General features: G+C 51.4%; 1 protein-coding gene across 2 annotated transcripts in view; it reads left to right on the top strand.

The window, feature by feature from the left end:
* Positions 1 to 788: 788 nt before the first annotated feature.
* EFR3B (EFR3 homolog B) overlaps positions 789 to 20,908 on the top strand; it is a 150,924-nt gene continuing 130,804 nt past the window's right edge. Inside the window, exons 1-2 of one of the 2 annotated variants that reach the window (XM_045011248.1) lie at positions 789 to 920; positions 1,351 to 1,530. In XM_045011248.1, the coding sequence (XP_044867183.1) occupies positions 1,524 to 1,530 (7 nt within the window). In that variant the 5' untranslated portion in view covers positions 789 to 920; positions 1,351 to 1,523. Of the gene's footprint in view, positions 921 to 1,350; positions 1,531 to 16,810; positions 16,925 to 20,908 lie in introns of those variants that run through there. The other variant, XM_045011252.1, reaches the window with a different exon arrangement.

Below are 20,908 nucleotides of genomic sequence, written 5' to 3'. Positions count from 1 at the left end.
AATCTGTGAGGCAAGCAAATCCACCAATAAGCACAGGACCTACCAAGGTAGAGGAGGAACTTTATCACAAATAGTTTAGTTATATATTATAGACTTATAGAAAGAGACCTTCTAAAAACATTAAAATGTATTACTGGCACGCCAAACCTTAAATTAGAGTGACTAAATGAAGACTCAGCACAGCACTTCTGAAAGGTTGCCGACCCCTGTGATAGTCCCTTCTGGCCTTGAGTCTAACCCCACTGTTGCCATTTAGTTCCAAAATCAGACTGATGGAATCTCAGGGTTGGAAGGAACCTCAGGAGGTATCTAGTCCAACCCCCTGCTCAAAGCAGGACCAACATCAACTAAATCATCCCAGCTGGGGCTTTGTCAAGCCAGGTGTTAAAAACCTCCCTAGGTAACCCATTCCAGTGCTTCACCACCCTCTTAGTGAAATAGTGTTTCCTAATATCCAACCCTGATTATTGTAGCACTGATGACCCCAGTGCTGTAATAATCACAAATAATCTCTCCACCTGTTGAAAGCTCTGGTGTGAGGAAAGCAACTGTTACTTCCCAGGCACCACCTGACTGTTCTGCTGAGCCCAGTTGCGGTTGATATCTGTCCACCCCCACTTCCCCTCCAGGAAACTTGAAGCTTCCCGTTCCTGTTTCTCCAGAGTGTGTGTGTGTGTGTCTCTCTCTCTGGGCCATTCCTCTTCCCTGTTACTGCTAGACAAATTAGGAGAATCAGTCCTACTCCTGTGGAAGTCTGATGGCAAAACTCTCGCAGACTTGAGTGGGAGGCTCCCTGCTGGGAAGCCACCTCTCTTCTGCAGGAAGGACGGAGCAATAGACAGATGGAGGGGTGGATTTCTTGATGTCTGAAGTCCCTGCTGCGGTTTCTGTGGCAGCTACTGGTGTCCATGGAAACAGCTGTGAGTGTGTCAGGCGGAGGGGGGAGGAAGGAAGGAGCAGTCAGACCAGGGAGGACCCCGTCTCCTAACTGTCTCAGTTCCCTCTGCTTGCCAGTCACCTGTTGGTCAGGACAAATGATGATTTTATCATTCCAGGCTGCTGTCTTGCTGGAGGTCCAAAGTGCCTGAAAGAAAGCTGTAGGCTTGGCCGTCCGTTGCTGGTAAATGGGCCTTCAGGGATCTCTGCTTCAATTCACCCCAAGTCACTGTTCTCTTTCCTCCCGCCGAGGCTGTGCTCTGGGCAGGGGTTATTACTCATCGCTCCTGTTTAAAAAGGAAACTGCGCGGCTGGGGCTGTCTGCGTGACTTGGGAAAAGAACGAGGCAGCCAACGCACCAAGTAACTTAATTAAACGTTTCTCACTCTTGTTTTGCTGCTGCTGACTCTTCAGAGAGGGGCTCTCTTCCTGACGGATCGTGGGGCAGCAGAAGTGTCGGTGGTTTTCTCAGGACTTGCCAGCCAGACTGTGGGGAGAGAGACGCCCACACGGATTCCCTCCCTGCCCAGGCTGGACTGAACTTTGGGACCAGTCTTGCAGTGTGAACCCGGCTCTCGAGAGCAGCAATGACAGGTAGGGGGGGAGCTGCAGCTGCTTGCACTAGTGGCAGCACATGGCAGGGGATGTGGGAAGGAAGGTGAAGAGAGAAAGGACGTAACCTCTTTTTTTTGCTTGCCGTGTACCTTAAGGGTTGCTCCCTCCTGTTGAGTATTGTTTGTCTGGCCTAGGCATGCGAGAAGCAATAAGATACCCCATAGTTTTGCCTGGTGCAGGCAATGTGGCAACTGCAGCAGCCAAAACAATGAGGAGTCCTTGTGGCACCTTAGAGACTAACAAATCTATTTGGGCATATGCTTTTGTGGGCTGTAACCCACTTCATCAGGTGCACGGAGTGGAAAATCCAGTAAGCAGTATAGCAGCCCCTGAAAAGATGGGAGTTGCCTTACTAAGTGGGGGGGTCAGTGCTAACGAGGCCAGAGGGAATTATTTTTTGTAATGACCCAACCACTCCCAGTCTTTATTCAGGCCCAATTTGATGGTGTCCAGTTTGCAAATTAATTCCAGTTCTGCAGTTTCTTGTTGAAGTCTGTTTTTTGAAGTTTTTTTTTTTTGGTGAAGAATTGCCACTTTTAAGTCTGTTATTGAATGTCCAGGGAGATTGAAGTGTTCTCGTACTGGCTTTTGAATGTTACAATTCTTGATGTCTGACTTGTGTCAATTTATTCTTTTGTGTAGAGATTGTCTGGTTTGGCCAATGTACATGGCAGAGGGGCATTGCTGGCACATGATGGCATATATCATGTTGGTAGATGTGCAGGTGAACGAGCCCCTGCTGATGTGGTTAGGTCCTATGATGGCATCCCTTGAATAGATATGCAGGCAGAGTTGGCAATGGGGTTTGTTGCAGGGTTTGGTTCCTGGGTTAGTGTTTTTGTTGTGTGGTTGCTGCTGAGTATTTGTGTCAGGTTGGGGGGCTGTCTGCAAGCGAGGACTGGCCTGTCTCCGAGGGTCTGTTAGAATCACTACAAAAAGTAATTTTTCCCTCTGCTAATACTCACACCTTCTTGTCAACTGTTGGGAATGGGCCATGTCCACCTTAATTGAATTGGCCTCGTTAGCACTGACCCCCCACTTGGTAAGACAACTCCCATCTTTTCATGTGCTGTAGTGTGTATATATACCTGCCTACTGTATTTTTCACTCCATGCATCTGATGAAGTGGGTTCTAGCCCACAAAAGCTTATATCCAAATACATTTCTTAGTCTCTAAGGTGCCACAAGGACTTTGTTGCTTTTACTGATACAGACTACCATGGCTACCCCTCTGAAACCTGCAGCAGTCCAGTTTTCCCTGCCCTTTCTCCCTCCAGCCCCAGAATATGGTGTGTCAGTAAAACATTGCGCTTAAGACTGGCAAATGGTGTGTGTCCTTTATGAAGTTGGCGGGGGGGGGGGGGCGGGAATTCAGAGGCGAAGGAGTTAAGAGAAAACTACAGGAGTTTCCATCTGCTGTCTGGAAGAACTGTGTGTTTGCTGGGCAGGAGATTGTTGTCGGCACTGGTACCTTGGCGTTAGATCTGACGCCAATAAGAACAGGAAAATGTTGGACTATCTGGAAAAGCAGCTTGACTGTGAGCTGTGTCCCATGGGAAATGATGGAAGCACCGTTGCTTGGGGCTTCAGAGACCAGACTCACAGAGCACAGGAGAATATGGGGTGTAGGGCGCAGCAGTGATCTGAGGGGCCTTTTCCATCCCTGGATTCAAGGGGTTTTTAGCTGTGGTCTGTAGGGAGTCTGTGCACGGGATGGCAGTGTCCCGGGCAATGGAGGAGGGGTACGTCTGGCCTGGGGGTGGGCTAGCCTTAGCCCTCCCAGGTGTTTATAATTACCACCCAGCTGAGAATGGAAGGCTTTGCTGTTCCCCAGACCGTCTGGGTGACACGTCAGCCATCCTGGATGCAAGTGGGGTTTTTCAGGAGAAACTCAAAACGAAACTGACAGATGAATGAAACTGACTCGCACTGTGCAGGAGCCCTTGTGAAGTGACCCTATGGAGTTTGCACAGTCCTGTCGCTCTTGCAGAGGCAGACTCTCCGTGATCGTCCCTGTGCTTGGGGTGAAGGTGGCTTTCAGTCACCGTTGCACTCCCTGTATTTTGGGGCTATGGAGGGCCCCAAGTCAGGGCACCCCAAGAGCTATTGTCACTTCCCTTCTCATTGCTGCAGCCCCATATAGGCATGGGAAGCAGAGAATAGCCATGGTGCAGCACACTGCTGCCACACCCAGGAACCCCACACTATACTGGGGGCCTGAGAGCAGGGCCGTGACCAGGACGGGGGAGCTGTTGCCACCTATTTTAAAGCCACCTTATACTGCCACCGCATTATAAATGGGCCTTGACATAACTAGAATTAGGGCCTGTTGGGTACAGTTCTTGGCGGCACGACAGACCTGTACCCAACAGATCAATCCCAGATTGCTGTTCAGGGAAGGGTGAGCCGGCCTGTCCTCTCCTGCTCCCCACAGGTTTGGGGGAACCCGAGCTCGCCTTCCATGGGGAAACGGTTAGAGAGTGAGCAGGCTGACCCACAGGTGGATTGAGTAGTTGGGCTTCTTTACTGCAGTACTTGTTCCCCTCAACCCTATTGTCAAATTAGTCAGGGCCGCCCGGGGGGGGGCAAGAGGGGCAATTTGCCCCGGGCCCGCAGGGGCCCCCAGGAGAGTTTTTCGGGGCCCCTGGAGCAGTGTCCTTCACTCGCTCTGGGAGCCCCGGAAAACTGTCGTACCCTGGGCACCCAGAGCTTCTTCCTCTCCCAGTCGCTCCGGGGCGGAAGGACCCCCGCTGGCGAATTACTGCAGAAGCTGGACCCGCCACCGACGTGCAGCCCGGTCTTTAGCGGTAACTCGGCGGCGGGGGACCCCGCCGTGGGTCTCCGTGGCACTTCGGCGGTGGGTCCCGGAGCGGAAGGGCCTCCTGCCGCCGAATTACTGCCGAAGTGGGGGCCCCCCACCGCCCAAGACCCCGGGCCCCCAGAATCCTCTGGGTGGCCCTGAAATTAGTTACACTCTCTTTTTTAATCTAAGTTAGTATGTAAATATCTAAAATCACTACAACACCCCCAAACCGCTTGAGTAATATGAACGCCCATACAATGAATATTAATAGCTATATACTGAATATAATTATCCCTGCCCCTGATTACTGTTAGCATATTCTACAGATGTCTTCAAATGCTGTAAAGTAAAAGGGTGTTTTTTGTTTTTTTTAACAATAATTGCAGCCACAAATTCCCTGGAGCAGCACTTTGCAGGGAAGGGAGGAAGGGGCCATGACCCTGAGGTTGTTTACGTGCAGTAGCTGGGAAAGAAGGGAGGGGGAAGATAACACGGCTTTACAGAAAGGTATCCTTTAGATCCCCATAGTCCTTATGCAGCTGCAACGCTTATCAATCCTTAGCAAGGAGAAGGGAAGGGAGAGGGGTAGCACTTCATCTATCAAGCGCAGAAGCGGTGCCTGCTTGTGCCTCTACTCCCCATACCATGTCTGCACACCAGTGGTTTCCTAGGTCTCTGCTTAGCCCCTACATATCCCAACAGAAACGACATCTATTAAGAGACACAGCATTGTGTGTTGTGACAGCATCGCCATAGGCCGAGGCTAGACCAGCCTCCAGCTGCACTTCAGAACAAGGGGGTCGGTTCCATCCACTTTAGGGCTTTCTGTTGCTCCCACTGCTGCTGTATCTTAACGCTGCACCTGGAAATCTGCATAGTGAGGTTTGTAGTGAACGTCAAAGAGGGTTCTGCTCTTCACCTTACTGTTTGTAGTACAGTAGCATCTAGAGGCATTATAAAAGCATAGGACTGGAAGGGACTTGAGAGGTCATCTAATCCAGTCCCCTGCACTCATGGCAGGACTAAGTATTATCTAGACCGTCCCTGACAGGTGTTTGTCTAACCTGCTCTTAAACATCTGCAATGAGGGAGATTCCACAACCTCCCTAGGCAATTTATTCCAGTGCTTCACCACCCAGACAATTAGGAAGCTTTTCCTAATGTCCAACCTAAACTGCCCTTGCTGCAATTTAAGCCCATTGGGTTAACGAGAACCATTTTTCTCCCTCTTCCTTGTAAGAGTTTTCAACAACATAAAAGGTTATCTTGTCCCCTCTGTCTTCTCTTCTCCCGAAGAAACAAACCCAATTTTTTCAAACTTCTCTCATAGGTTATTTTCTAGACCTTTAATCATTTTTGTTGCTCTTCTATGGACTTTCTCCAATTTGTCCATTACTTTCCTGAAATGCGGCACCCAGAACTGGACACAATACTCCATTTAAAGCCTAATCAGCACAGAGTAGAGAAGAAGAATTACTTCTTGTGTCTTGCTTACAACACTCCTGCTAATACATCCCAGAATAACGTTTGCTTTTTTTGCAACACTGTGACTCTGACTCATTTAGCTTGTGATCTTCTATGACCAAGATCAAACACAATCGGGGCCCTGTTGCGGTAGGTGATGTGTGTATGCATATGTTGTAGGTAGATCTGCTTCTTGCTAAGGTGCAGAAGCTGTGGAACTCCTTGCCAGAGGATGTTGTAAAGGCCAAGACTATAACAGGGTTCAAAAAAGCACTAGGTAAGTTCATGGAGGATAGGCCCATCAGTGGCTACTAGCCAGGCTGGGCAGGGATGGTGTCCCTAGCCTCTGTTTGCCAGAAGCTGGGAGTGGGCGACAGGGGACAGATCACTTGATGATTTCCTGTTCTGTTCATTCCCTCTGGGGCACCTGGCACCAGCCGCTGTCGGAAGACCAGACACTGGGCTTGATGGACCATTGGTCTGACCCAGTATGACCGTTCTTATGGTCTTAAGCTTGGTCAGAAGGGAGGGTCCTGTGGCATGCTCTAAATGCCATCACTCTTTGGGTCATTCTGATCTCCCTGCGACTGACACCCCCACCCGAGAGTACTTTGTCTCAGGCTCTCACATGCTTTGTCCTAGACTTTGTGAGCTGCACTGTCGCAGAAGAGAGCAGCTGCCATGGATGGAGATGTGGTTGCTGGTGTAGCTGTTGATAGCTTTGAAAGTTGGGACCGAGGGCTTAAAATTAGCAACAAGAGGGCTGGGAAGGGGACACTGGTGATGCGCTGAAGGAGGGCCAGCGTGCTGAGGAGGTCGGACACAATATTCTGCATAAGTTGCATCTTCTGCATTGCTTCCACCTTTTGCCTCAGACAGAGTTATCACAATCCAGCCAGGAGGTGATAAAGAAAGGGGTCACAAGGACTAAGGCCTCCTTGAGGAAGAGGAAGCTGGAGATAGAAGAAAGCATTTTTCTCCACTGTCTCTCCCCAGTCATGGAGGCTGAGAGGAGGGCTGTGGGGCAGATGTCCTCAATGGAGGAGAGGCTTGTGTCATCCCAACCAGCATCACCTTGGCCTTGTTCAGGCCTGCAGTCTCTACGGGGAAAAATCTGAAGAGTCAGGACAACTGTGTGACAAGCAAGAGGGGTGACCAGCTTCTCACACTCCTGATGATGTTAATGCAGCTGCTGTTATGAGCAGCAGATAAGATACAGTTATATAAATCAAACACCCCGTGGATCTTGGGGCTAGAACCCTGGCCATTGTTTCCAACCTAGAGGCCTCTGACACTTGAACCAAAGAAGATCTCCCCTAACTGCTCCTAGTAGTAGGTCAGTTATCCTGTCTGAGAGCTAGCCAGTGCCGGTCAACATTATATACGTGTTTCAGAGTAGCAGCTGTATTAGTCTGCATCTGCAAAAGGAACAGGAGTACTTGTGGCACCTTAGAGACTAACACATTTATTTGAGCATGAGCTTTCGTGGGCTACAGCCCCCTTCATCAGATGCATAGAATGGAACACATAGTAAGAAGATATATCCACAGACACGCACGCACGAGCTGCGGCTGCTCTGGTACCGGCTGCTGCAACTGGACTTGATGCTGCTGCTTTTCTGGTGCTGCTGCGGCTGCCTTCCTGCTGGGGCTGCTGCTGCCCGGCCCCTGCTGTATTTCATGGTGCGAGGGGATGCTGCATGCTGGGCTCCCGCGGCACCGCACAGCGAGACACGGCAGCGTGGGCTCCACCGGGACTGCCAAACAGCCGGCACCCTTGGCTGCTGGGGGGTGAGGAGGAGAAAGTCACGGGTCGGGGGGGCTGCTGGCAGGGGCCCATCCTGGTTCATTAAGTTAAAGGCACGAGCCTCGCCAGGGGCGGCTCTAGAAAATAGGCTGCCCCAAGCAGCGCGGTGTGCTGCGCCGCCCTTCCTCGGTCCCGCGGTGGGTCCCCTCTTCCCGCGGCTCCGGTTGAGCTCCCGCGGCAGGTCCACCGGAGCCCCGGGACGAGCGGACCTCCCGCGGGCACGGCTGCGGACGGTTCGCGGGTCCGGCGGCTCCGCTTGAGCTGCCGCAGTCATGCCTGCGGGAGGTCCAGCCGAGCCGCGGGACGAGCGCCCCCTCCGCAGTCATGCCTGCGGCAGGTCCGCTCGTCCGCGGCTCCGGTGGACCTCCCGCAGGCATGACTGCGGCAGGTCCACCGGCCCAGCCTGCCGCCCCCTAGATTTGGCCGCCCTAGGCAACAGCTTGGTTTGCTGGTGCCTAGAGCCGCCCCTGAGCCTCGCTGCCTGACCACAGCTCCCACCCATAAAGCTGGCCCTGTTTGGGGGGGCAACAACCCCCCCGCCCCCAACTACACTTCTGCCTGGGCACCCCCTCCCCCTCGCCAGCTCTGCTAACGCCCCTCAATCCTGACCCACAACTCGCTCGTGAGCATCCTCCCACCCCCAGTTCTACCGATATCCCTCACTCCTGACCCGCTGGGCCCCTGCTGTTCAGTGGTGGCTTTCCCCGGGGCAGATACAGACAAACACAGAAAATTATGCCCAAGTGTGCGGTGGTGTTTGATGTGGACAAATGGGGGCCTGGAATGAGACCCATCAAACGCATTCTCCTTCGAGGCCAGCATTAGAACCAGCCTAGCGCCTGCGGGACTGAGTAGCTAATCTCGTCCCACGCAGCTTTAGAGCATCCCTCCAGCAGCTGCCCTCTACGTTCCTGGTTGGGCTCCCAGTGTCTCTGGTATCCAGTCCTGCAATAACAATCTGCTCCCTTCCCCAGACAGCATTTCCTCATGGTGGGGAGTTGTTGGGATTGCCTTTAGTCAGCAGGACAAAACAACCCCCTTGTTACAATGCGCTGCCGTGTCACCACACTTCCCTCTCTCTCCCACGCCATGCCGAGATATCAGCACAGGGTGTGTCCTATTGGACTACAATGGACTGTAAGCTGGATAGAAAGCTGGCTAGATCATCAGACTCAATGGGTAGTGATCAATGGCTCGATGTCTGGTTGGCAGCCGGTATCAAGCCGAGTGCCCCAGGGATCTGTCCTGGGGCCGGTTTTGCTCAACGTCTTTTTTTAATGATCTGGATGATGGGATGGATTACACCCTCAGCAAGGTCGTGGATGACACTAACTGGGGGGAGAGGTAGATACACTGGAGGGTAGGAAGAGGGTCCAGAGTGACCTAGACAAATTGGAGGATTGGGCCAAAAGAAATCTGATGAGGTTCAACAAGGACAAGTGCAGAGTCCTGCACTTAGGACGGAAGAATCCCATGCACTGCTACAGACTAGGGACCGAATGGCTGGGCAGCAGTTCTGCAGAAAGGGACCTAGGGGTTACGGTGGACGAAAAGCTGGATATGAGTCAACAGTGTGCCCTTGTTGCCAAGAAGGCTAATGGCATTTTGGGTTGTATAAGTAGGGGCATTTCCAGCAGATAGAGGGATGTGATCATTCCCCTCTATTCAGCACTGGTGAGGCCTCATTTGGAGTACTGTGTCCAGTTTCGGGACCCCTACTACAGAAAGGGATGTGGACAAATTCGAGAGAGTCCAGTGGAGGGCAATGAAAATGATTAGGGGGCTGGTGCACATGACTTATGAGGAGAGGCTGAGGGAACTGGGATTGTTTAGTCTGCAGAAGAGAAGAGTGAGGCGGGATTTGGTAGCAGCCTTCAACTTCCTGAAGGGGGGTTCCAAAGAGAATGGAGCTCGGCTGTTCTCAGTGGTGGCAGATGACAGAACAAGGAGTAATGGTCTCAAGTTGCAGTGGGGGAGGTTTAGGTTGGATATTAGGAAACACTATTTCACTAGTAGGGTGGTGAAGCACTGGAATGGGTTACCTAGGGAGGTAGTGGAATCTCCATCCTTAGAGGTTTTTAAGGTCAGGCTTGACAAAGCCCTGGCTGGGATGATTTAGTTGGGGTTGATCCTGCTTTGAGCAGGGGGTTGGACTAGATACCTCCTGAGGTCTCTTCCAACTCTAATATTCTATGTTCTCCCATCACCATTCATGCCCAAGATAAATGTGTGGCTTTAATTGCCCTGCAAGCTAGGCTTGCTGGTCGTATTGTAATTAACTGGCTAATGTGTTTATGCACCACTCTGCTTTAGTGGCCAGAGGCTTCCACAAGATTATTACATTGGCTGGTTAATGGTGATTATGCCGCAGTTCAAGTGGTAGGCGGAGGTTCTGGAATCCAGGGGCACTGGGTTTTATCCCTTGATGCGGCATGTATGCAATGTATCTGACAGCTGTGATATCTGGCTCTGGGCAGCTGCAAGTTCACTTATGAGGCAGATCTATAAACAGTAGAACTATCCCATGAGTTCCAGGACCGTTGGTACTTGTCCTTCATAAACATGCCTGCATGTTGTGATAAAATTATCACTAAATCAAACTAAGAAGGGATCAGCTCTTGCTAATATCCCGGCCCTCGGTAAATTTGTCCCCTTGATTTCACAGTTATGTAAGACATTATCATTTCGCGTGCAGACAGATTGCATTTCATGGTGGCACTAATTGCACATGCCCTGATTATGCCACAGTATCTTGCAGCTGCTAGAAGAGCTTTTTCCCCGCAATGATCTCTAGTTGCTCTGAGCGCACTGCTCCTTGGCTTATAAGATGTCTGCTTCTATCTCCTCGTGTCAGGGCTTTTCAATCATCCAGTGTCTACGGTGCAGGACCTGAAATGGGAACAACTCAAGGTGTTAGCAGCTTGTCTCTGTATTCAGGCTAATTCTGTTCTAAACAGACATCTGTGTTGCCCACTGACGTGCTGTTCAAAGCTGATGGGTACAGGCACATTCAGGAATCGGGTTTCTCAGTGGGCCGCAGATTTCAGAGTTAGCATTTCATCTGGAGAACAGCGAAGCTCTGGTGGGCAGTGCAGGCTTATTTCATTTCTTTCTGCATCAGCATGCCCATCGGAAACCATTCTGGTGAGAAGACATTGTTATTTTTAATTGACATTTTATAGCAAACGGGTAAGGCTAACTTAGGCTGTTTCACATTGCAGGGCGCATCCATTGTGCGACGGTGAATATACATGTCTTTGGTTATGAGGAGTCACTTGCCGTGCCAAATTACAGAAGTGGGATCCCCTCTAGTAATATTTTACTTTTAGATCATTCATCTTAAAGCACCTTACAGCACCACTGAAATGCAACAACCTCTGGGGTGGAGCATGGCAGGGGGACAGAGGTTGGGAGGGTGGATTTCTTTTCGCCCTGGACACCAGGACAAATTCTCCCTTATACAAAAAACACCAAAGGGTCTCTTACGGATAGGGAAACCAAGGCACACAATTGCCCACGAATGACACCTTATTTTTTTTTAAGGTCATATACATACTGTAAACAATCACCCTTTATATTAAAGCTCCATTGCAAAAAGTTTATAAAGGGTTGATAAATGATGACTAGATGTCATAAGCATGTTAGATGGTTATAAGCCTATTGGTAAGAAGGTGTGATCAATGGTTATACAGTCCAGCATATCAATAGGTTGCTTATAACAGAGGATTCACCATGTATTGAAACATCTACTAATCTGCAGCTACTGTAAAAGGAACTTACAAAGTGTGATCCTGTAAATTCTGTATGGAACTGGATTTACCCAGCAGGTCTCGGAGTCCCAGTAACACAGTCACTCAATGCACTTCATTTCTCAGGTTGCTGTCTAACAGTGTAGAATGTTTGGCAGTGAACAGCAAGCAGATTTTGAGACAGAGGAGGAAAATAAAAACAGATGGCGGTGGGGGGCGTAGTACCAGCTTAATATGAATCTGTAGCAAGATCCTTTAAAAAGGTTAAACGCTGTTTTAATGCTCCAGAGCAGGGACCGTCTCTTACTTTGTGTTCATACAGTGGCCAGCTCGAAGGGACCTTGATTCGCACAGGGGCCTCTGGGTTAAAATAGACGTTACTGAGTTCCCATGGAAGTTCCCTAGAGAAGCATAGAGAGGCAGCATTATCTAGTAGTTAGAGCAGTGGGACTGGGAATTACAGGACTTGGTTTCTATTCCAAGCACTGCACTCTCCAAACAACCTCTCTGAGCCTCAGTCAGATGGGAACAATGCTACTTACTCACCTTTTGGAAAGCAGTTGGAGACCCTTGGAGGAAGGTACCTACAGATAAAGGATTATCACTGTATAGATAAGATACCCAGTGGCATGGGACATTGTTCTTCTTAGTGAATGTACGGTCTGACCTATCCTGGTCCAAGAATCGTCTGCCCGGGCTGTCCTATCGTGACTCAAAGTGGAATTGTTAAACGAGTCTCTGTCAGGCCTGTCAGTCTAGCTCTGTTCATATCCTGGCTCTTTTCAGTCAGTAATGTCAGGTGTGGGACACTTCATTCACTGGGTTATTTTGTAATAGACTATCACCAGGTAGTCTCCGCCTTGTTAGAAGAATGGGAGACGGTTACCAGTGAATCCCATTTCTGGAGCTGTGACCCGCGGTCCATCTGGTCCCGTAGCTTCTCCCTCACTGTGGCTGATGCCAGATGATAGAGGAAGGTGTAAAAATCCCCTCCTAGACAATTCCACAATGACGTGTAACTCTAGCGCTCGTGTGGCCAAGTTGGAGTCTGCTCTGCAGGCAGCTCCGGCCCAGAAAAGGCATGCGCAGGGAAAGTCCCTTCCACCCCAAGGACACCTGTTCCAACCCCCTGGAGTAACACATGCACCCTGGAATAGTACAGTGAATACAGGATAGGGAAATATTTATTTAGAGGGATGCATGGAGAAAAACAACGGAAGAAGATGGGGGGAGCGGTAAAACAGGGTTACATTCAACATGAGGCCCCACAGGCCCAGCGGTACCGCAATACAAAAGGGCAGACACTGAGCAATGCATCTACACTCAGACTTCAGGAGTCCTGGGCAGAGTTCCAGTCTGGCAGCGAGTCTCCGGTCCGGCTCCTGCTCATCTTCGGTGCCAGCAAACTTCCTCCAACATACCCCTCTGGTGCCCTTAATCTCGGTGGTGCAGTTCCCTGTTAAAGGGGAATAATGGCAATTCCTTTGTCTCTATAGACTGCAAGCTCTTTAGGGCAGAGACTGTCTCCCACCATGTTTGTACAGCACCTAGCACATTGGAGCCCTGATCTTGGTTGAGGACTCCAGGTGCTACTGTCCATCCAAATAATAAAAACATTGCCGGGGGGCCATTTGATTCCTCCACCCACCAGTGCTGACGCCAGCCCAAGTGTCTTAGGGTAAGTCTATGCACCAAAGGAAAAAAGAGGGCTGGGCCATGCCGGCTGACTCGGGGCTGTTTCACTGCTGCCTAGACTTCCGGGGGAACCTCCCACCTCGCAGGGTCCTAGATCCTGGGCTCCAGCCCAAGCCCTGACATCTGCACAGCAGTGAAACAGCCCCGCAGCCCGAGCCGTGCAAGCCCGAGTCAGTTGGCACGGGCCAGCTACAAATGTCTGGTTGCTGTGTTAGACCTACCCTCCGAGTCAAGATGGCACCTTCCTATTAGTTAAGTGTTCTCCTATAGAACTTCCATACTGCACTAATTTCCCTTTAAGGCCTGTTTGCCCTTTATGGTGTCACGGTGATGGCTGCTCAGTAGACCAGGGATAACAAAGTCCCCTCTCTAATGAGGATCTTTGTGTGGATCAAACTGAGCTGCTCTCGGTCCCTGAGAATTTCTCTGTTTTCCAGGGAAATCGAAGAAGCAAATTCATTCAAAAAGTGTTTTAATTAAAAACTTAAAATCTCTTGAGGACAGATTCTGAGTCATCAGCAACTGCATAATTAGAACTGAAGAGCTTGATTGAACGCTGGGGCTTTGGCTGTTCTGGGAAAATCCCAGTTCTGCTGGGTGACCTTGGACAAGTCACATTGCTGCTCTGTGCCTCAGTTTCCCCACTTGGAAAACGGGGATAACACTGAACTACCTCAGACAGGTGTAACTAACTGGCAGCTCACCAATGAGTGTCTGTAAAGCACTTTGAGAGCCTTGGATGTCAGGTGCTTTAGAAGCACCATGTTTGAGCTTTGAAAAGCCCGATTCTACTCTTGGGTGTAAATTGGGAGTCATTCCATCGAAATCAATAGGATTACAGTGGTGTAAGTGAAAGGGGAGCTGGGTATAAGGATGTTCCCTGGAATGGAATGGTTCAGAGAAATACAGGGAGCCAATGGCTTTTTCCAGTGTCATGTGATTGGGGAGAGCATCTGTCAGGGCTCCCTCCCCACTCTGAACTCTAGGGTACAGATGTGGGGACCTGCATGAAAGATCCCCAAGCTTATTTCTACCAGCTTAGGTTAAAAACTTCCCCAAGGCACAAATTCTTCCTTGTCCTTGGACAGTATTGCTGCCACCGCCAAGTGAGTTAGACAAAGATTCAGGAAAAGGACCACCTGGTGTTCCTGTTTCCCCGAAATATCCCCCAAGCCCCTTCACCCCGTTTCCTGGGGAGGCATGAGAGTAACCAAGGTGAGCACAGACCAGACCCTTGAGTTTTTGGGACACTAAAAACCCAATTAGATTCTTAAAAACAGAAATTTTATTATAAGGATAAAAAGTGAAAGAAACACCTCTGTAAAATCAGGATGGAAGGTAAGTTTACAGGGTAATAAGAGTTAAAACACAGGATTTCCTTCTAGGCAAAACTTTAAAGTTACAAAAAACCAAACCAAACCAACCAACCAAACAGGAATAAACGTCCCTCTTAGCATAGGGAAAATTCACAAGCTAAAACAAAAGATAAGCTAATGCATTTCCTTGCTATTACTTACGATTTCTGTAATATTAGATGTATCATTTCAGTAGGAACTGGATGACTTGCTTGGTCTCTCCCTTTTGTCTCCTGAGAGAACACCCACAGAGCACAAAAATAAAGTCTTTCCGCCCCTCCCCATTTGAAAGTATCTTCTTTCCCCATTGGTCCTTCTGGTCAGGTGCCAACCAGGTTATCTGAGCTTCTTAACCCTTTACAGGTAAAGGAGGGATTTTATGCTACCCTTGGCTGTATGTTTATGACAGCATCCTTAGTGATTTCCTGAGCAGCTGCTCTTTTGGGGCTGTGGGGAGCCCAGAAACCCTACGGCAACTCAGGAGAAGCTTTGCAGCTGCCGTGATTGTGACTGTTCCCCATCAATCCCTGCTCACTTTTGCCTCGCTGTGTGGGTTCAGCAGCTGGCTGAGTCAGAGGCCCTGATTCTTCTGGTGTGACTCCATTCAGAGCTACTCCTGAGGTGCACCAGTGTGAATGAGAGGAGAATCAGGACTCAAATGTCTCTGCACGCTGCCCTGGCACTGGCTGCAGACCAGTAGCAGAACTACAGAGCTAAAAAGCATGAGTCTGTACCGTTTGAGCTGAAGGAGTAATTCCAAGAGCTAGCCGTTGTAGCAGACTTTACCCTCTTACACGGATTAGCCACTAGAGGGGGATAAAGACTCATACACAGCACATGTTGGATTACCTTTGCAGCACATAGGTTCCTATACAAAATGGCCAGGGGGAATGGATAAAGCAGAGAAATGTTGAGGGCTGAGGCATGATAATTGGAATTGTGCTAGCCAAGCCCACTGTACAGGCCTGGTAATGGGGGTGATGAACCGGGCCAGGGTTTGTGAAACCCACTGGTGAATGAGTGTTACAGGTCCCCTTCGGTGAGGATCTGCGAGTTGTTGCAGTTCCAAGCTATTGGAGCCTTGATTCTGTAGCGCATGCTGTTACCACTGGAGGTCGTGGGTTCAAGCCCTGGTGTGTGAGCCTAGAGGGAGGTCATCTAGGGTTGCCAGGCATCTGGTTGTCAAAAATGAACCCTGGAAGCTCCAGTCAGCACTGCTGACCGGGCTGTTAAAAGTCTGGTCGGCAGTGCAGCGGGGCTAAGGCAGGCTCCCTGCCAGCCCTGGCTCCTGGAAGCAGCCAGCACATCCAGCTCCTAGGCATAGGGGTGGCCACCGGGACTCTGCGCACTGCCCTGCCCCAAGTGCCGGCTCCGCAGCTCCCATGGACTGGGAACTGCGGCCAGTGGGAGCTGCGGGTGTGGCACCTGCGGCCGCAGGCAACACACAAGGCCTCCTGGCCTCTCCGCCTAGGAGCCAGACATGCCGGTTGGTTCCTGGAGCCACCTGAGGTAAGTGCCGCCCGGCTGGAGCCTCCAGCCCCCGTCCTGAGCCCTCTCCTACACCCCCAACCCCCTGCCCCAGCCCTGAGCCCCTACCCGCACCCTTCATCCCTGGCCCCACCCCAGAGCCTACACCCCCAGCCAGATCCCTCACCCCCTTGTGCACTCCAAACCCCTCATCCTCAGCCCCACCCCAGAGCTCGCACCCCCAGCCACAGCCCTCAACCCCTCCCACACCCCAACCCCCTGCCCCAGCCCGGAGCCCCCTCCCACACCCTTCATCCCTGGCCCCACCCCAGAGCCCGCATCCCCAGTTGGAGCCCTCACCCCCTCCTACATCCCAACCCTCTGCTCCAGCCCGGTGAAAGTGAGTGAGGGTGAGGGAGAGCGAGCGACAGAGGGAGGGGGGATTGAGTGAGCAGGGGGCGTGGCCTCAGAGAAGGGGCGGGGCAGGGCTGTTCAGTTTTGCACGATTCGAAAGTTGGCAACCCTAAAGTGATTGCATTTGTTCAGAGCTTTCCTATGCAGCGAAGGCCTTTGGATTGTGTGGGGGAAATGGAAGCTGTCGAGCTCCTGCAGAATGGAGTCCTTTTGGGTCAGGGCCCCTTTCAGCAGAGCCACTCGCCTTCTGCTTTCTATCCTGTGCCTGTGTCTTTAAAAACTCATCTCCAGGCCCCCTGGGGGTTTCGCCTCCTGAGTCCAGAGGATTAGGCACACCCAAGGGCAAACCTCTGTGAATGTTAATGAGCTAGGTACTAGGCCAGCAGGATCCAAGCATGCTCAGAGGGGCCATCATGATTTGCTTACTAAAGGCAATCACAGCTGGCTGATGGGATTAGGGTTTTTTTTTTTATCATTCCTTCTCCCTCCCGCCATCCATTATTTGTAAGGCTGCAGAGCTGGGCGCCTCTCAGCGTAAGGTCACTAAATGCTGTCCTAAGCTTCCGGGCTGTGTGTGCTTTGATCCCATAGGAGGTGTGGTTGGATTCGGAGTCAAACAGGTCAGTCTGGGAAGATGGGGGTTGGCTGTGTAAATTAATGGGATGACATGGCTGTTCCATCTCCCATCACTCTGCAGAAAGAGCAGGTGTTTTTGCCTCAAGTTTCCTCTCCGCTGCCTGCTGCTCAGTGACCGTCCTCCACTCCAGAGGTGGCCCCGTTTCTCTGGCGCTCACTTTGGGGTCCTCCAGGGGCATTTCCTGCCCCTAGCGTGTCTAGAATGGCATGTTCTCTGCTTGGAGCCCATTGATGTGATCCCCTCGGTTCCCTTTGTGTAATTCCTCCCCCAGAGATTCCTCGTGGGATCGGCTGCTTTCTGGCAGCGCCAGGGGCTTGACAGCTGCGTAAGTCTGACAGGCCGCAGCTCCTGGGAAGGAGCTCTGCTGTTAGACCCAATCTGTGTTTAACTCTGACTCGTCAAAGCAGGGTGGGCGACCGCTGACAGGTGACTTCAATAGTTTAAAGGGAAAAATGTGTATCTGTACAGAGAGGGAAAGAGATTTCTCTCTAAAGCAGCCGTAACCCTCTCCCCACTAGCCCCTGCCTGGGAACGTCTGCTGCCCCTGCCCCCTGGAGATGCTGCAGCTTTTCATGCCTCTCTCCACTCACTGGCATTCAAAGCAGAGCCCAGAAATAGCTCACCAGGAATGTGGATGGCTGCCGTGACCAAAGCAAAAATGCAGAACCCCTGGTAGCTTGCTCCCATCCCCCCCACTGCCAGCTGTTCAGTGGATTTGCTCTGAGGTGCCCCCTGTTTCCTTCTGCCCTCTTCCCCACGGATATAGAGGCCCCTCTGGAAGTGGAGCCCATGTGCCCAAGGTGGATGCCCCCAGTCCATGCAGCCTAGCTCCTTAGGGTGCTGGCTGTGTGGCTGAGCACAGCTGGGTGCATGGGCCAGGGGGCTCCCCTGGGGGGGAGAATTCCTCCTTCCCTGTGAGGCAGGGAAATTATTGTCCTAATTACAGAGGGATAAACTGAGCCCAGGGATTGTCCGTATTACAGTCCTGTCTTCAGTCCCCTCGCTGTGATCAGGGCCCCATTGTGTTAGGTGCTGTCTGTGGCATAAGAGCCAATCCCTGCCCTGAAGAATTTACAGCCTAATAGACAAGCCAGACAATGTGTGTGTGTGTGTGAGAGAGAGGAGAGGCGGCGGGTGGGGGGAAGTATAGTCCCCATTTTACAGATGGGTAATTGAGACCAAACGGATCAGTAAGTGACACGCCGCAGGAGACCAGAGACTGAATCTGGTTCTTTTAGGCTTGGTCAAATGCTTGAACCACAAGAGCATCTTTCTAACATAGTGACTTGCTCATGCCACACGTAGGTGGTTGAACTAGGACTCGAACCCTCACCTGTGCCTCCCACCCCTGTAGTGCTGCTCCAGATAGGGTGGTTCTCCTCTCACAGATGCCTAGTTCACACCACTGATGGGAGTGGAGTCAGGCCTGACTGTCACTGCCTGAAGAGCCGGCTAGGTCCAATCTCTGACACGTTGGCTGTGTCTATAGGTCTGGCTATAGCTTCAGTGCTCCAGTACCCAAGACTAGCTAGATTAAAGCTGTGCAAGCCGCAATCCCAGCCCAGGGTTGCAGGACGGACACAGGCTATGGAGAGGAGCCCATCCTGGAGGTTACAAGTTTCTTATTGGGCTCCCAGATCCATTAGGGGCTTGGAACACTGAGCACATGGAAGAGAGAACAGCCAAGCAGCTATTGGGATGAAAATAATCCCCTCGCTCTGTAGCCAGTGCGGAGGCTGGAATCTGACTCATCCCAGCACCTCCGGTGTTGTCATCTTCCCCGAAGCAGCTCGCGGCACAGAATGCCAGGTGTCTGGTGTGGCTGTCACGGCTAATTAAACATGCTCCCCAGCCCTGCACAGAAGTGAAGCAGCAGTCGGGGGTTAAAGCTCCCTCGCCCACAGCTTGTGCCTCTGCCTGTGTGGTAGTGCTGAGGGTGACCTGTGAGGTTTGGTTTGTTTTACACTTTTTTCCCCTGCTTGTCTTTTTACCTGGGCAATATCAGATAGTAAATCTCATCTGCCCTGTTTTGGCCAGTGAGATGGACTTCATTGAAGGGGCATAGGGTTGCTTTCAATCTTTAACAAAGAGCCCTTTTCTCCCAACTGAGTGCCAGTTGCTTGAGTTCAGTTTGGCACTTAAGAAATGCCCCAGGATGAGCTGGCTCTTTTAAGAGAGTTGAGGATCAGGCTCCCCTATGCCAGGTGCAGTCTGCTTTCCCAGGTGGAGTGACTACCACCATGGGTCATGTGATGGGAGCTTGTGACTAGAAACCAGGCCTGCTCTGGGTAGACTGAACACTGGCTGAATTCAGGAAGAGAGCTGGCTGTGAAGATGGCAAGGGGACAACCCTCAAAACCTGCCAGGCAGATGGCAAATAGACACCCCTTGTTCTCCCTTCGTTTGCAAGTCACCTTCTCAAGCAGTAATTTCTCTTTATTAGGTCTAAGTTTCTTGCCTCGTTCTGCTGCCTGCACACGAAGCCCATGGAGATGATTTGCCGTGTTATGATCAGATCCTCTTCCTACTCTGGGTGCTCTCCACTTGCCCCGTCCCCTAGAAGGGCTCTCTTCCTCTGCTTTACGAACATGAGAACGGCCAGACTGGGTCAGACCAAAGGTCCATCTAGTCCAGTATCTTGTCTTCCAACAGTGGTCAATGCCAGGTGCCCCAGAGGGAATGAACAGAACAGGCAATCACCAAATGATCCATCCCCTGCTGCCCACTCCCAGCCTCTGGCAAACCGAGGCTGGGGACACCATCCCTGCCCACTTTACTCTTTGCTTGGCCTCTGTTTTGGAACAGTGACCAGTTCTGCTGGGATCTGGCGTGGGAAGAGATCAGCGAATGAGGCTCAAGGAGAGCAATGGATAGGAGAAACCTCTTCCACTTGCCTATGGGAAGGGATGTGCAGCTCATTGCTTCGGAGGGTGGTGGGGGGAGAATGAGGAAGGATGGCCTTGTGGGTTAAGATACTGGCCTGCAACATCCTGTGTAACCTTGGGCACGTCACTTGATCTCCTGGTGCCTCTAGTTCCCACTTGTAAAATGGGGGTAATAAGCTGTGCTTAATTTGTAATGAAAGAGGTGCTGGGGCTCAAGCAATGTTTTTACTTTCATAACTGATGCAGCAAGGCCAGAGGTGCTGGGGCTAGGAACCGCCAAGCCCAGAGGTGAGCCTCCCACAAGCTCTTTGCACAAATTAAACACAGTTAATAAGACTTTCTTCCTGTCTTTCCCTTTGCCTGCGCTGGATTTTGTTTGGTTTGTTTAGCTCGCAAACTCCCTGGGGCAAGTACTGTCTCTCCCTATGCGTATGCACAGGGCCTCGTCCAGTGAGGCCTTGAGCTACGCTGTGTGTGTGCAGGGGACTGGACTAGATGACCTCTCGAGGGCCCTTCCAGTCCTGTGATTCTCTACTGTAATATGAATGACAAATAATCATGAAGCGCGTGTTTCTTTGAGGATGCTCTTTGTGGCCAAATCCTTCCTTACGAGGATGCGGCAAAGGAGGAGACCTCTTGTGGGAGCAAATTACCCCACGTCAGCCTAACGTGGGGTTTCTTGCACCTTCCTTGGGAGCAGCTGGTGCTGCCCACTGTGACAGACAGGACCCTCAGCTCGATGGACCCTGGCTCTGCTCTGGTCTCGCAATTCCCCTCTTCCTGGACAACAGAGACCTGTCCAGATAGTGAGGAAGTATCCGGGAAGAGTCCCCTTTTGGCTTGTAGAAAGGGCCCCTCTTTGTTCAGCCTGTAAATGCTCCAGAAGCAGTGCTTAACTGGTACCAATGCTGAGCCCCGGCACCTCCGGGCCCGGCAGTTCCTAGGCCCCGGCACCTCCGGGCCCGGCAGTTCCTAGGCCCCGGCACCTCCGGGCCCGGCAGTTCCTAGGCCCCGGCACCTCCGGGCCCGGCAGTTCCTAGGCCCCGGCATGGCAGCACCTCTGGGCTTGCTGCATCCATTAT

Source organism: Mauremys mutica, chromosome 3 (assembly GCF_020497125.1).
Source record: "Mauremys mutica isolate MM-2020 ecotype Southern chromosome 3, ASM2049712v1, whole genome shotgun sequence".
NCBI lineage: Eukaryota > Metazoa > Chordata > Testudines > Geoemydidae > Mauremys > Mauremys mutica.
Note: the sequence above shows the minus strand (reverse complement) of the source record. Positions and strands in the feature narration are given on the sequence as shown.